The sequence below is a fragment of the Carlito syrichta genome, unplaced genomic scaffold (assembly GCF_000164805.1).
Source record: "Carlito syrichta isolate Samal-C Ts95f unplaced genomic scaffold, Tarsius_syrichta-2.0.1 Scaffold123517, whole genome shotgun sequence".
NCBI lineage: Eukaryota > Metazoa > Chordata > Mammalia > Primates > Tarsiidae > Carlito > Carlito syrichta.
The window spans coordinates 203,133-218,663 of record NW_007067613.1 but is presented as its reverse complement, the minus strand read 5'-3'; the positions used below and the strand labels follow the sequence as shown (position 1 = coordinate 218,663).

Genomic DNA, 15,531 nt, shown 5'->3' with positions numbered 1-15,531 from the left:
TTTCCTTTAACACAACAATAAAGCACAGTAAGGTATGATAGTTATTTTGGTGTGTAATCGTATTCTAGGGAGTTTTCATCAGCTCATTTAAAAATTTGGATGAGTGCTTGTTTTGATTTTCTGCTTTTGAAATATGGGATAGCATCAGTTATTGTTCCTTCAAGTCCTTCTGTGCCTCTTTGTCCTGATGCATGATTATAAACTGTCACCAAGGGCTTTGTTTTTTTCCCCTGGGGCATCTTATTGAATACTTGCCTCTTCAGTATTTCATCTGGGCCCAATGCTTTGTCTGTTTTAATACTTCTAATTACCTAATTATGTACTATAATGCGATGACAAAGCCCTTTATCATTTTACTCTTTTCTTAACCCTTTTCTGACTTAGGGAATATTCTTTTTGTCTCTTTGTTGTCTGAGAAACTCCACATTACAGATGGCCCAGATGTTTGCCTTGCTTCCTGTTACTGTCGGTATCACGACAGACCCGTTCCCCATTAATGTCGCTATAGTGAACTCTCGCCAGGCAGCAAGGTTCCTGTTTTGCTGGGGCCTCAGAGCTGGTGCCTGGTTCTCTCCATCCCACACTCCAATTTGTTCCCGCACACGGCAGTCACGTGAGAAGATGCCCAAACGGCACATACAGTGGTGTAGTTGTTGTAAACACTTTTGATAGAATTAGTGGCCCTTTGACTGTGAACAGACCTTCGTGCAGTCAGATGTCCCACAGCAAGTAACTGTGAACCAATGTAATGCGAATCAACAAGATTTTTTAAGATTATAACTTGTACTTCAGGATAACTAAAAATTGATGGAGAGTTTTTTGTTTTACGACTATTTTAGATAATAAAGAAAAAGAGAATTATAGATTTATCATTTTAGGCCTGTAATCAATTACCGATTCAGGCAATGACCATAAGTAGTCACTAGCATGACAAAAAAGAGATAAGCTAACATCACATGCCTCTTGATGAAGTGCATAGCACAAACTGCCCGGCTGTTGCACCATCGACTATCCCAGAGCTTAAAAAACAGAATTTATTTTGTTGATGCTTGGCCAGGGTTCATCAGGATGGCTCATCTCTGTTCCACAAGTTGTTGTCTGGAAGGCTAGTGGCTGTAATCATCTGAAGGCTTGCACACTGCCCGCTCTGGTGTTGAGGCTGGCTTCCCGCTGTGAATAGAGCACCTCCTACAGTGTGGTGCATGCTTCTGATGATGTGTTCAGGGAGAGAGCCTGACAGAAACTGTGTCATAGCATCACTGACACATTTAGTGTATAGGATGCTGGTCACTAAGGCCAGCATATATTCAAAGGGAGGGAATTAGACTTCACCATTTATGGTGAAGTGACAAAGAATCTACAAAGACGTTCTCAAATCATCATATGACCTATGAAGAATCCTGTCGAAATGTTGAATCTGAGATAAAGTCTCTAATCTACCAGTTTGTAGGAAATACAGAAGGAAGAAAAGTGTTTACACCACAATGAAGATACAAGTGAAATTCAGTATCCTCATTACAGAGTCTGCTTTCTTTAACACATTGCAAGAAAAAATAAAACAGGAAGAACAAATCTATAGAGTAAAAGAATCTTAAGAGTCATAGTAACAAATTGCAATGTATGAACAAATATGTCTTGAATCTTGAACAAAGTGTTAAAAAGGTTTAGATAGTCACAGGAATGTGAACGCTGACTGGATGTTAAATTAAGTTAATGGATTATTATTTTTATTAGTAGTGCTATAATGGGACTATGCTTATGTTTGCAAAGAGTGCTTATCTTTTAGAGATATGTATTGCAATATTTACAGATGTATGATGACCAGGATTAGTTTCAAAAATAATGCAGGACTGGGGAAGGAAGGTGTGTAAAACAAGAAGTGACTGCTAATGAAGCTAGGTGATGGGCGGGGGTGGGGTTCAGTATACTGCTGTCTCTTGCTTATAAGTGCTTAAATTTTCCATAGTGAAGGATGTTTAAATCTTAAAAGTTTGATGCAGACCAATTTTGTCTTATTTCAAGATAGAAAACAAAATGGCATCCCAAACTTTTATGATAGTTTTTGCTATTATTTTGTACTATATAAAATTTGAATAAATGTAATTTCTTCACATATCTGAGAATGCTGCATTTTAAATATTGATCAATTGAGTTAGAACTGAAGTGTCACTTTTTTTCCTTAAAGTAAAAATCTTATACCATTTTAGTCTAAATTTCATCTGGAACATTTACTCTCTCTTTGCTATTCCTCTCTATTTTTAGAGTTTTACTTTCTCCTATTTTACATCTCAGTTTTTATTTTCTGGCCAAATGCAGGAAACTTCTCTTGGACTTTCAGTTTATGATAATAACATAATTTACCTCTATTTCATATTTATGGTAGGTCTCCTGCATATGAACGAGTTCCATTCCAAGTGCGTGTTCGTAAGTCTAGTTTGTTTGTAAGTTCAACCAAGTTAGCCTCAGCACCCAACTAACACAAATAGGCTATACCAGCTACATCACTGCCGCTCTTATGCTTGCTTCCAAACATCCTGGGCTTGAAATAAAAATACTGCACTACTATATTCTATGTACTAGATGGTAAAGTATGCAAAAGCACAATCACACGTAGAGGATGCACATGCAGGACAATGTATAACAGACACGTGAACTAACATCTTATGTGATTGGACATCCAAATACACGTTCACATCTTTGAAAGTTTTCAACTTGAAGATTTGTATGTAGGGGTCATACTGTAGCGTGATTTTTTTCCTCCCTTTTATTTTTCTCTCAGGTATTGTGGGTGGAATACATTGTGAACTTGTACAGTTATTAATTCTAAATTTGTTTCTCTAACTCATCTTTCCTGACATTACTACTGTTTCTACTTCTGCATGAAACTCTAGTCATTGTTGATTTCTCAAAATTTGAATGTTGAATCTAGTGTGTGTCAGTATTCTGTTTTTTATTACTGTTTCAAAAACAGATTTGCCTTTCCAATGATATTTGGGTTAGACTGATGTTTAAATTACTTTGTCTATCTTGAATCAACACCAGCTGGCATGGGGTTAAAAAAAAAATAAAGAAAAGCCTAGAATTGTAATAGGTGGTAGGGAAGCTATTCTGAAGCAGCACATCATTAAAACCAGATTATTACTATTCCTGGGAATGCTGCTCGGTATACTTTTCTGTTTCCTATGAATGTAATGCCCTCTAGATTGAATCCTGATAACATGACCGTCATGTATTTTTTGTAGGAGATATGTTACTGTTCAAGTATATTCATCAACCTTCCGAGCTAAGTTCTTCTGTGTAACTCTAAAGTCGTGGAATTTAACCTAAATGCATTCTTGAATTCATTTGGAGCTGATTAGGGAAGCAGTTGGAAAGGACTGCTGCTCTGCTCACTACCCGGATACGCTGGCACAGGTGTCAACTTCTTGGTGCTTCAGTCTCTTTGCCTGTTAATCTCTGAGTTACGCTGGATAATCTCCAAAGACTTTCAGCTCAAAACTTCTCTGAATTTCAGTTCTTTTTCCAACTTCTGAAATAGCATAAACTTTACTCCTTTTCCGAGTGTTCCTGTATCTTTCCACCTTATTTGATGTGATGAATTCTTCATCGGAATTTATTCATTTACTTTTATTTCTGTTTTTATTTTTGTTTTTTATTTTTTACTTTTTTTGAGTTGGAGTTTCACCCAGTCGCCCAGACTGGAGTGCAGTGGCTGCTCCCGGCCACCGCAGCCTCGACCTGCTGGGCTCTGGTGATCCTTCCTCCTCAACCTTCCAAGTAGCTGGAACCACAGGCGCACGCTACCATGCCCGGCTAATATTTTGATTTATTGTAGAGATGAGGTCTTGCCAAGTTGCCCAGGCGGGTCTCGAACCTGTAGGCTCAGGCAATCTACTCACCTCAACCTCCCAAGGCACGGGATTACAGACTGAGCCACCGAGCCTGGCTTCTTCATTGGAATTTAAAGAACAGGTCATACTTTTCTAGTACAGAGAGCGTCATGAAGCTTCACAGATTCACATTTTGGCATTGGAGAGTCAAGTCATAGGTGGTATGCTGTGGCGTAGATATGCTGTGTCTGCCTAATGCACGTTTTCATTTGATTGTATGTTTGCTAAGAGTGGGCAGTTGTCTACCTGCAATTTAATTCTCATAGATCTTTAGTTTTTAATCTGGCAAGTGGTTAGTATGCATTTAAATGAAACCATGAATTGGTATATGCTGTAATTTACATTTTTAGTATTTAGATATTAAATTTACTATGTAGTTTATGAATATCTGTTGCAAAGTTAATGTTGGCGCTTTTAGTACTTTCTTCCAGCATCCATTTAGATTGTAACAGTTACACGTAATTTGGGAAAATTTCCACACACTAGGTAAAGAAGAGGGCATACAGAATTGTGAAGCCCAATGATCTGAAGCTCTGGGAATGGAGGCCACTAAAGAAAGGGCTACAGTTAAGTCATGTACCGAGGAAGGAGGAGAGAAAGCTTTACCTCTCAACAGGACTATTCTTTTCTTGCCTTAATGGCCAAGCTTACCCAATAAATTTCTCTGTGCCCATTTATTTTATTAACTATTTAGCTGTCTTTCATCCTGATCAGTTTGATTTTCTTTTTTTTTCATTTTTTTTTGAGTTGGAGTCTCACTCTGTCACCCAGACTGCGAGTACAGTGGCCGCTCCCGGCCACCGCAGCCTCCATCTGCTGGGCTCAGGCGATCCTTTCGCCTCAGCCTTCCAAGTAGCTGGAACAACAGGCGCACGCTACCACGCCCGGCTGATTTTTTGATTTATTGTAGAGATAAGGTCTCACCAAGTTGCCCAGGTGGGTCTTAAACCCGCGGGCTCGGGCAGTCCACTCACCTCGGCCTCCCAAAGTGCGGGATTACAGGCTGAGCCACCGAGCCCAGCCCCTGATCAATTTGACTTTCTAAGGGCTTTAGCGACTTTGTCCTGTCCCAAATAAGTCATTTAAAACATTTTTGTGTTTCATTCACACTTCGGTGCATCTGACATCTTGCTGGAGCTTCTTTGGCTTCTATGACATATGCTTGCTCTGAATCTGTCTTCAGGCTAATGTTTTTCTCCTTTAGAAGTCATTTTTGTCACCCTATGTGAGGGTCATCACATTAAGGCTGGTGCAGAGATGTGAAGTAGCCCTGCTCACTTAATGTGGTTTACTGGTCCCCCAAAGAGAGGCTTCCTTGCTGCTACAGAAAAGATAAAAAATCTGCATCTGGGAACAATCACATGTCTAAGGGAACTGCATGCAAAAATCAGACGAACAGATGAAGACAATGTAGACTTTAGTTTATTTTAAACTAGGATCAGACAAAATAAGCCGAGTAGCGTGGGTCATTCCAAATCCTAGCCTGGGCCGGAGAGAAAGCTGTAACTTTCACAGGGATCCACGGGCGGATGAGTGTGAGGCGCGAAACAGCTGAGGTCTCTAGCAAGAGGAAGGGGGGGCCAGTCTCCTGTGAAGTAGGAGAGCCATTCTGGAGAGGTCAAGGTGAGGAATAGTTTTTGTTTCTTTAATGCCCCGTGCCTCCATGCTCTGGGCCATCTTCCTCTCCAGTCTCTTGCATTTTCTCTTCTTTCTCGTTCCAAAGCCAGCGAACTCCCATCTTCGTCCCCTCTAGCACTGTTAGCCAAGACTACTCCTGACGCCACTCCTGAGTGTCCACTGCTGGTCAGGCACTTTGTTTTTGATGCTTTCCCATGGTCTCATCCTGGTCACAAGATCAGTGTTATTTCTACTTAACAGATGAGGCAGTCAGGCAGTCAAGCAGTCACCCACTTGGCGCTACAGAACTAAGTATGCAGATTTCACTTCACTGTTTTACAGTCTTATTCCTTCCTGTAAGCCTCCTGCTCCTTTAGGCTTATTGGTGTTTAGAGTTACTCCGATTCTGTTTTCTTTATCACGTCCTTATTAAAAAATGTAGATTTATGTTACTGTGTTTCCCTAATTATAAATTCAACTTTCAAAGCTCTTTCCAGACTTGCCCCATCTTTTCTTCTGTCCTGCTCTCCTGCTCCCAAACAGCAGAGCTTCCTGGGATTCTCTTTTCCTTCTGATTGCTAGTGACTTGCTGCCTTCTGTGCCTTCTTATCCTTCCTTCTATTCCAGTATCTTTCCCACTGCTATCCCAAGTGCCTCTTCTGGGAGTCCTTGCTATAACCCTCTATGGTCAATCCAGTTGACTGTCTGTCCTAGGTGACATTCCCTCAGCCCTCACAGCTTCATAGCTGTGTGTTTGTTTGTCCTTTGGGTTCCCACAGTGTGTACTGTGGCTTTATAAACAACTGTTGAAACTCTTTCCAAGCAGATTCTCTACCCCTTTTCTATTTCACATTGCCTCAAAGCACCTGGTAGAGTTTTTGATCCACAGAAAATTTAGGAAATATTTATTATCTTTTATTCCATTTGAAGTCTACATTTTAAAAGATGAAACTGGCTGGGCTTGGTGGCTCATCCTGTAATCCCAGCACTTTGGGAGGCCAAGGCAAGTGAATTACCTGAGCCCGTGGATTCAAGACCATCCCGGAAAACTTGGAGAGACCTCGTCTCTGCAATAAATCAAAAATTAGCCGGGCATAGTAGTGCACGCCTGTAGTTCTGGCTACTTGGAAGGCTGAGGCAGAAGGATCACCGGAGCCCAGCAGGTCGACGCTATAACCCTCTATGACGCTGGGGTGGCCGCGAGTGTGCCACTGTACTCCAGCCTGGGCGACAGAGTGAGACTCCAACTCAAAACAAACAAATAAATAAATAAATAAAGATGAAACTGACAGCGTGATCATATGTAATTATTGAAATCCTGTTATTTTACATCAGGAAAAAACAATGACAAATGATTTTTTGGAGAAAGTGGGAGCTTTCACAAGATCACATTTTAGGCCTAAAATCCAAATGGGCCAAAACAATGCAGTCCCCCACCTCAGATACGTAGGCTATGACTCATTTTGCTGAAAAACTGGTATTCCCACATGTATGAAGTCTGTGCTATATGTGAAGAAATTTGAAATGTTTGGTTGTTGAAGGTTGTTATCGTCCTCTGGGATGTAATCATTTCCCTTTTCCTCACCCTATTCTTAGTCCCACCAACAGCATGAGTTGCGTGGCAAATACAGGCTTGTTCTAAAACTTGAAATAGCCCCAGGCACCTCTTAGAGATGAGCATTTGAGGGTGATGCTTGAAACTGTGTTAGTTTCAATCCTGTGTTTTCTTTTTTCAGGTTTCCTGAAATGCAGTTTTTCCAGCAGGAAAATGTGAGGAAAATTCTTACAGATGTTCTTTTCTGTTATGCTAGAGAAAACGAGCAGTTGCTTTATAAACAGGTAATGAAAATATCTTACAGGTGGCATCCATTGACTCAAAATTTTCTATACAGCTTGACAAATGATAGAGTAATAATGTAGCCTTTATTGTATCCAAAGTTGTATCATAATGCTAAAGCAATCAAAGAGCTGCTTGTCAGCTGCATGGTGAGAAAAGAAAGCTCATTGAAGCACATATGCTTCTTCCTCATTCCAAGACATTCCACCAAATTGTCGTCTATAAGACGTTCAATCTTTTCTTTCAACTTTTAGGAGTTTGTTTATAAACAGTATCTTTGAAGCCAATCTAGTAATAAAACTTTTCAGAGGTGTGTGCATGTGTAAATACTATTTTTAAGTATAGCATTTATAAATATGTCTCATGTCATGTAAGAAATAATAAAGTATCCCATTACTCTTGGAAACTTACCAGTAATAAGACTTCAAAAAGTTTCTATAAATCTTTTGAAATTTATATTTAGTTCCTTCATGCTCCTGCTGTTTGACTCGTCTCATCATTAAAGCAAAGATGATTGGATTGTTTTCAGCCTTGATTGTGTAAATTATTTAATATATAAAGCTGAGTCTAGCATTTCTATTTAAGTTTATAATGTTCCAATAGGAATACACACAGTTGGATATTTCTATGTATTTTTCCAAATGTATATTAAGTGGGGATTCAAGCTAAATTCATAAGTTCTGTAGCAATCAAAATTTATAACACACAGCTAATGGAGGACTACTGAACTTTAATTTACTATAATAGAAACCGCTTATAGGAGAAACAGTATATTTAATTTGTAATAATCTTAATAGATTTAAAGATGGTAAGACAAGGCAGATTCTAGTTATACTAAATAATACATTTTTATTATTGTATACTTATCATACCAAGGGAACTAATTTTATCTTATTTTTCAATATTAGCAATATGTCTTTATATTAATTATATGCTGACAATAACTTTTTAGTATTGGAAATGAAAAAATGTATCTCATTTATAATGGCAACCTAAACTATCAAGTATTTAGAAACAAATGTACCAATAATGATACAAAAGCTGTGTGAAGAAAACTATAAATGTTATTAAAGGATAAAGCAAGTATTGAATAAAGAAATGATAGAATGTTTTAGCTGAGACTTTAAGTAAAAATATTACTTCTTTCAAAATTAATATATAAATGTATTGTCAATCAATAATAACCTAAGTTTGATATGTGTTTTTTCAAAAACTAGGTATATTTATTTTAAATTTAGTACCTAAAAATTTTAGTTATTTTAATGGAGATAATATGGCTTAGTGGTTAAAAGCACTAAGTCTAGACTCAAATAACTTTATTTGAATCTTAGCTCCATCATCTACTAACGTCACAATCTTAGACAATTTACTTACTTAACTTCAATTATTCGTTTTGTTATCTTTAATATGGGGACAATAATATTTACTTTTTAGAGTTAACATATAGTGTTCACCAAAGGTTCCTGTTGGTAGTTATGGTTATTATTGTTATTATCATTTATAATTAAGTGTGTTGGAGTTGCAACACAATTTGGGGGAAAGGAGAATGACAAAGGGAACCATTAAAACTTCTGGAAAGTTTTCATGATCAAACTAATATATTAGTGGGAATTGACCAACTGATCAGTGGATCAGCCTAGTAGCAGGTCTAATTATATATGGCATCCTAATATGATAAAATAGGGAAAATGATACTGACTTGCTATATTTGACTTTCCATCTGGAAAAAAATTAAATTTTATCTTGAAACGGAGAATAAATTCCAGATGGACTAAAGATATAAGTGTAAAAACGGAAAATGTTTAAAAATACTGGAAGATTTAGGAAAACTTTTATGTAATCTCAGAGTAGGAAAGGCCTTGACAAGCAAGAGAGCCTATCCAGAAGTCAGATATGCAGTCTAAAGACCAAAAACCAAAAAGGAAACTGGGAGGAAAAAAAAAATCTGTTGGTGTAGACTGCTTTTGAAAACAAGGAACAGGAGACCTCATTCAAAGGCTTATACTGTACAGGGTGTTGTTTATACACGTAGCATGAAACCTAGCATCTGTGGTTCTGTGTCTAGGTCAGGAGTTCCGAGTCTTCATCAAGGATCCAACTCCCTTCTCCTGGGGGTGGCTTTAGTTGTAAAGCTTACCTCCTCGTTGTTCCCTCTCCTCTTTCAAGCATTTGAAAATAACTCACGGTAAAAGACTGGATAACAGTCAATCAGGTCAGGATAATATTATCCCAAGTTACATATCTGTTTTTCTGTTCTTTTTTAGAGAAAGAGAAAGGATTAATGAAGGGTTTTTTTAAATAATGAAAACAGAGATTCCACAGACAAAAAACAAAAACAGAGTAACTGCCCATTCCACCATGAGTGATGTGTGTGACCCACTGTATTTGTATGGAGGACTACGTAAGAAGGTGGAAAATCAGATTCTTGATAATTTGGAAAAAAACCTACCAACTACCGAATAAAAAAGTATTATTAGCTTACTCCCAGGTGTCACTTTAAAATATTTAATTATTCCTTGTACATGTTTAAAATCATATGATATATGATTTTTTTTTTTTAAACAGAGGAATAATACCTTGCTGTAGAAGGAAGGACTGAATATTTAGCCAGATCAAATTTAAGAAAAAAACTTGAGTTTCATCACAAGCTGTTAAAGCTATTATTTTGTACTAGGTGACACCCCGTTTAACATCGACCATATTGTTAATAGTTATGGGATTTTATTGAATTAATGAGACTGTTATCATGTAGTAGAATGTCTTGCTGAGTTAATTGAAATTGCAGAGATTATATAAATGGTATTAATGAACTTTGACTGCCTGATGCCTTCACTTTAATAAAGACTGCTTGGTGGGCTAAATGAACACAGGCAGATAAAAGAACAGGTTCAATTTTGTGAGCCTACAGGCTGTTGATGAAGGAAACTTTGTTACCTTTATTTTCAATTGGCATGACTACTAACAGTGTAACCCTGATAAAAGTTTTAGGCGAGCAGAAATGCCGACAGTATAAGGGAAGCAAAATACTCATTTTGGGAACCAAGAATTATACTGACATATAATTTTTTGTCATGTTTCATTAAGCTTACGGCATATCACATTCATGTTTATTCTTTCTGGATAGTTCTTTTTTAAAGATGTCGGTATACTTGCTGCTGGTAATCACTAATTAGGGTTTACTACTGTAGAATTGAGAGCAAAACCAACAATCTCTTTCAGGTATTTGAAAAAAACATGCTTAGTATAGATGAAAGTAAAAACTGACATGTAAAAGATTGACTTAATGGTTATCAGAAGACCCTTAATTTCATTTTTCAAAGAACATTTTTATTTTATTTGAAATATGATCTAATGCTGTTCTTTTTTAATACTGCAGTTCAGCCTTTCCGTATGTTGATACATTGAGTGGTAAATATTCATTCAGTCAGTGTGTATTGAGGACCTTCCTTGTGCTGGGCCTGTTGTAGTATCTAGATCTATGTATGTATGTGTTTATACACAAACACATACTTACCCCCCACTTGTCACAGTTTGTAATTGTACAGTAGTCCACTTTCTATTTTACGAGATGAAGTCTTGCTATATTGTTCAGGCTGGTCTTGAACTCCTGGGCACAAGCAATCCTCCCGCCTTGGCCTCCCAAAGTTCTGGGATTATAGACCCAGCCTAGTAGTCCTCCTTTACCTGCAGTTTCACTCTACAGTTTCAGTTACCCGCAGTTGACTGTGGTCCAAAAATAGAGTGCAGTACAATTAGATATTTTGAGACAGAGAAGTCCATCTTCTCATAACTTTTGTTACAGTGTATTGATATAACTATTCTGTTATTTTTGTTAATCTCTTACAGTTTATAAATTTATAAAGTAAACTTTATCCTAGGTAGTTATGCATAGAAAAAAGAGTAGTATGTGGAGAGTTCAGAACCACTCATAGCTCCAGCACCCACGGGTAGGTCTGGGGATGGACTTCTTCCATCCAAGGGACAGTACTGTGCAGTGATTTCCCTGCTTGTCTTATGCCTGTGCGGCTCCCGCTCCACACTGTAGGCTCTGTTGAGGTTAGGAGCTTGCCTATTTCTTCCATGTTTGGGCTCACAGCACATGCAGGCATTGGCTGGTTTTTGCAGTAAGCAGGTGACGAATGATGCTTAAGCCAACAGAGAATCAAGAGAAAGCAGTGCCAGAAACTAGGGGGACGGGAACATTAAACCAGGGGGAGATGCATTCAGACAAGAGCTCTTTCTTATTTAACTAGCTGTAATTTGCTAAAAAGTATATTGTGGGATGAAAAGACACATTCAAAAGATCATTACCACTAACAACAAAGAAAACCCAATAACTGCAGTTTTATAAACTTTTGAACTGGAAAATCCAGTGTTCTTAAAAATATTTTCCTCAAGTTAATTTTAATGCAGTGCCTGTAAAAATTTCAGTGTTTATTTTACCAGTTTATGTAACCTAAATGATACTGAAATAACATGGAAAAAGAAATTCAGATAGGCAATATAAATTTGAAAAAAATGAGCAGAAAATATGGAGCACTAGAATATTTTAAAGGTCAAGCTTGTATAATCATACAGTTTTTGTAAGAATATATGGAACAATGGAGTTTAAGTGAAAGCCCAGAAAAAAAAAAGTAAGCTTAATATTCAGTTTGTAGAAAAGATAGCATTTCAGAACTCTTAGGAGAAGATGGGTTATTTGATTTATTGAATAGATTGAATTTATTGAAAATGGAATGATTATTCTATAAATTAGTTTAGTTCTTTTGGAGAAAAAAATACACACTTATTTTCATGAAAAAACTTAAACTAATATCAGTTGTGTGAAGAATTAGCTGAAAGAAAGGAAATCTTATCCTTCCTAATTTCAAGATGAGGAAGATCTTTTTATGCTTGAAAACAAAAAAAGGAAATCGTGAAGGGGTTATTGTACTATTTTAAAGTGCATAAAGTCAGTATGACGTAAGATATCATGGTGTTCAAAATTAAAAGACAAGTGAAAACATAGGAAAATATTTGTAACCAAACTTTCAAAGAATTAATATATTGAATTGGTTTTTAAAATAAAAAACTTATTGCATATTATTGGGGAAAGGAAATGGTTCATCAGGAGAAAATAGACAATCATTAAATAAAAATGGCCAATAAAATTATTTAGGTCAATTTTGCCAGCGTTTAAATAGTAACAACAGTTTGTGGAATTTGGCAAGCTTTTTTAAAAATGATAAATATAATAGGTTAGGATGTGTGAGAGGGTGATTTTTATATTCTGCAGTGAGGGACTTCATTCTGGGGAGTGGTCTGATGGTATACATCAAAGACTTTAGCAAATATCTTGACATCTTTACCCAGAAATTCTATTTCCAAGGATTTTATCTTAAAGAAATCATCAGAAGTAGGTAAGAACATCACCACAATAATATCTTTTAGGGTTTTCAGTTTCTTTCCTTTTTTTGTTGTTTTGTGACTGGCTAGCCTTTCCTCCCTCCCTTCTTTTCTTTATCCTCTTTTTGTTTTTGCTTTTCCATAGTTTTTTATTTGTTTGTTTGTTTAATAATAAGTACCTGTTACTTTGATGATTACAGTTATGGCACTTCCACTGTGGCTCACGCCTGTATTTCCAGCACTTTGGGAGGCTGAGGCGAGAGGATTTCCTGAGCTCAAGTGTTTGAGACCAGCCTGGGCAGCTTGGTGAGACCTTGTCTCTACAATAAATCAAAAAAATTAGCTGGGTGTGGTGACACACGCCGTAGTTCCAGCTACTTGAAATGCTGAGGCGGAAGGATCACCTGAGCCCAGTGGGTCGAGGGTGCGGTGGCCATGAGTGTGCCACTGCACTCCAACCTGGGCGACAGAGTGACACTCTGACTCAGTAAATCAATCAATCAATCATGGCACTTTTTTTTGGAGTAACTTCAGATTATTCCAAGAGAATAAGCAGAGTGAGTAACACTTAACATCATTTTTTCTAGGCGTCTCCATGTTCATCTAAGGAATATTTTTTCCAGGTTTGTTTGTAAAGATTAAAATGATGGATGTGTGGCAGTCTGTCCTAAATCACAAGTAAATTGTCAGTGAATCATAAGTCTTTTTGTAAAAATGTAATGAAACCCTTTTAATTCAAGTCTAATGATAACTTATATATATATAAATGAGATCTGATCAAGTTGGCGCACATATCATCTTTGTGTTAACAACTAGCTTCCTAAGAGCACAGTGTGTAGACTCTGCAGTGGGCCACGTGACTCTGCGTCCATATGGGAAGCCACCAGCAAACAATTCCTTCCTCTCTGTGTCTCATGTTTTATTTTTATTTTCTCAAAAGGTGGCATTTTTCTCTTGTCTCTTAAAAAGAGCAGCCTTAGTTACTAAGCAAAAGGAAAGTAGTAATTCACTCACTTTTAAAGGCAGGAAAGAATCTAATCTTTTTTCACTTGCTAAAATACGGTTTTTGATGCTTAAGGGGGAAAAAAATCTCAATTAGCAAGGCTAGTCACTAATGCCAGATACCTTAAGTACCTTATATCCCCACAATATTGAATAAATAACAGTTTATAGTATCCTTTTAAAGACAGCTTAGTAGTTAATTTTGTACTTTTTTGTTCCTATGCATGGTGAACCCCAATATAAGGAGGAAAATTGTACTGGTGAAATCATTAAATAAATTGAAGCTGAAATAGATGGAAAAGAATTATGGTGACTTTCTGATTAAACGGGTTGTGTGAATCACATTTATAAAACTTTATTTTCTGTCGTACCTGCTAAAGATTGTTTCTTTTATTATCCAGCATTTCTAGGCAGATGACTTCAACTCTTCCTAAATCTACAGACATCCTAATTTTGAGCCATTATATAATGAAAACACTGGATGTAATTTCCTTGGTCTACAGTTCCTAGTTGCCCTTCTTACTGCAGATCTTTACACTGTAGCTCATGATTATAATTTGCATAAGTGAAATTCATATTTATGAGTACGGATCTTGAAGCAACTGACAGGTGCAAGGTTGTCTACCATGCCAATTTATTGTTTGTCAATGTCATTTAAAAGGAAACTGCTTTCCATGTTTTAAGGAAGAATACCTGCTGTGGTTGAATTGGAATCACTTTTAAGGGTGGGTAAAATCTCATTTAGTCGCTGTCCGTTTTAATGCTTTTCTTTAGAATATGGAGATGCTGGGAGTGGGAGTTGCTGAAGGCATATTCGACCGAGCTTGCGCGTGTGCTGTCCACTCCTGGGCCCTCCATGCTGGCTCTTCCATTTTTCTTGCTCTTTTGTTCCAGGGCATGCATGAGCTGTTAGCACCTATAGTCTTCACCCTTCACTGTGACCACCAGGCTTTTCTACATGCCAGCGAGTCTGCACAGCCCAGGCAAGTTTTTATATGAGCTCTAGGTGTTTTTTCAGTCCCCACTGTCATCACTTTTTAAATCTCAAACTCTTTTAAATTGAAGGTACTTCTAAGTTTTGTAAGTTGTAAACTTTATGATTTTTACGTAGTTAACTGTTAATTCCACTTAAGAGTTCTAATACCAGTTTAGCTTTGGGACAAATTCACAATCATAATATCTTTGAAAATCTTAAGGCTGTATCAAAGGAAGATCAAGAAGAGGAAATTTTTGTTGTAATGACTCAGTGCTAGTGATTGATAATATTCATGTAGATCATCCTCTAATGGCCCATTTTTCACTTCAAGTTGAATGAGAATTTTATCTGTGAGACGATTTCTCCTCACCAGGCTTGACTCAGCTTAGTATATGAGCAAGAGAGCAAAGCCGCAAAGAAGCTCAGTCTGTAAATAAAGCTGCTTCTCACATTTTTGAGATACGCTCATTTGTTCTCTCTCGCACATAACATAATCATAGTTGGGGTTAACTTGGGCCAATTGTTAGAACTCAGTTCTGCCTTTGCAGACCCCAACCCATGCGCTGGAGAGCCCTCCCAGAAGGGTTCTGGGAGAAGAGCTTGTCGGGAGTGTTCCCCAAGCCCACCGGTCTGTGTGGGAAGCAGAAAGCCATGTGTGGTGGTTCCCAGATTCATCTGGGCGGGCTGGATTAATCCAGTACAGTTGTCCATTTGCTGAGCATATGTTTGGGCCTTCATTAAGTTAATGTTTGTCTGCTAGTTTGTAGATGAGTATTTTTAGGTTTCCTGTGAGCTTTTTTTTTTTTTTTTTTTTTTTTTTTTTT

At 37.4% G+C, this 15,531-nt stretch overlaps 1 protein-coding gene across 2 annotated transcripts in view; it reads left to right on the top strand.

The window, feature by feature from the left end:
• The window catches only part of TBC1D5 (TBC1 domain family member 5), a 317,366-nt gene that overhangs the window by 110,159 nt on the left and 191,676 nt on the right, over window positions 1-15,531 (top strand). For both annotated transcript variants that reach the window (XM_021707719.1, XM_008048448.1), the window contains exons 7-8: window positions 7,244-7,346; window positions 14,626-14,714. In XM_021707719.1, the coding sequence (XP_021563394.1) occupies window positions 7,244-7,346; window positions 14,626-14,714 (192 nt within the window). The remainder of the gene's footprint in view (window positions 1-7,243; window positions 7,347-14,625; window positions 14,715-15,531) is intronic.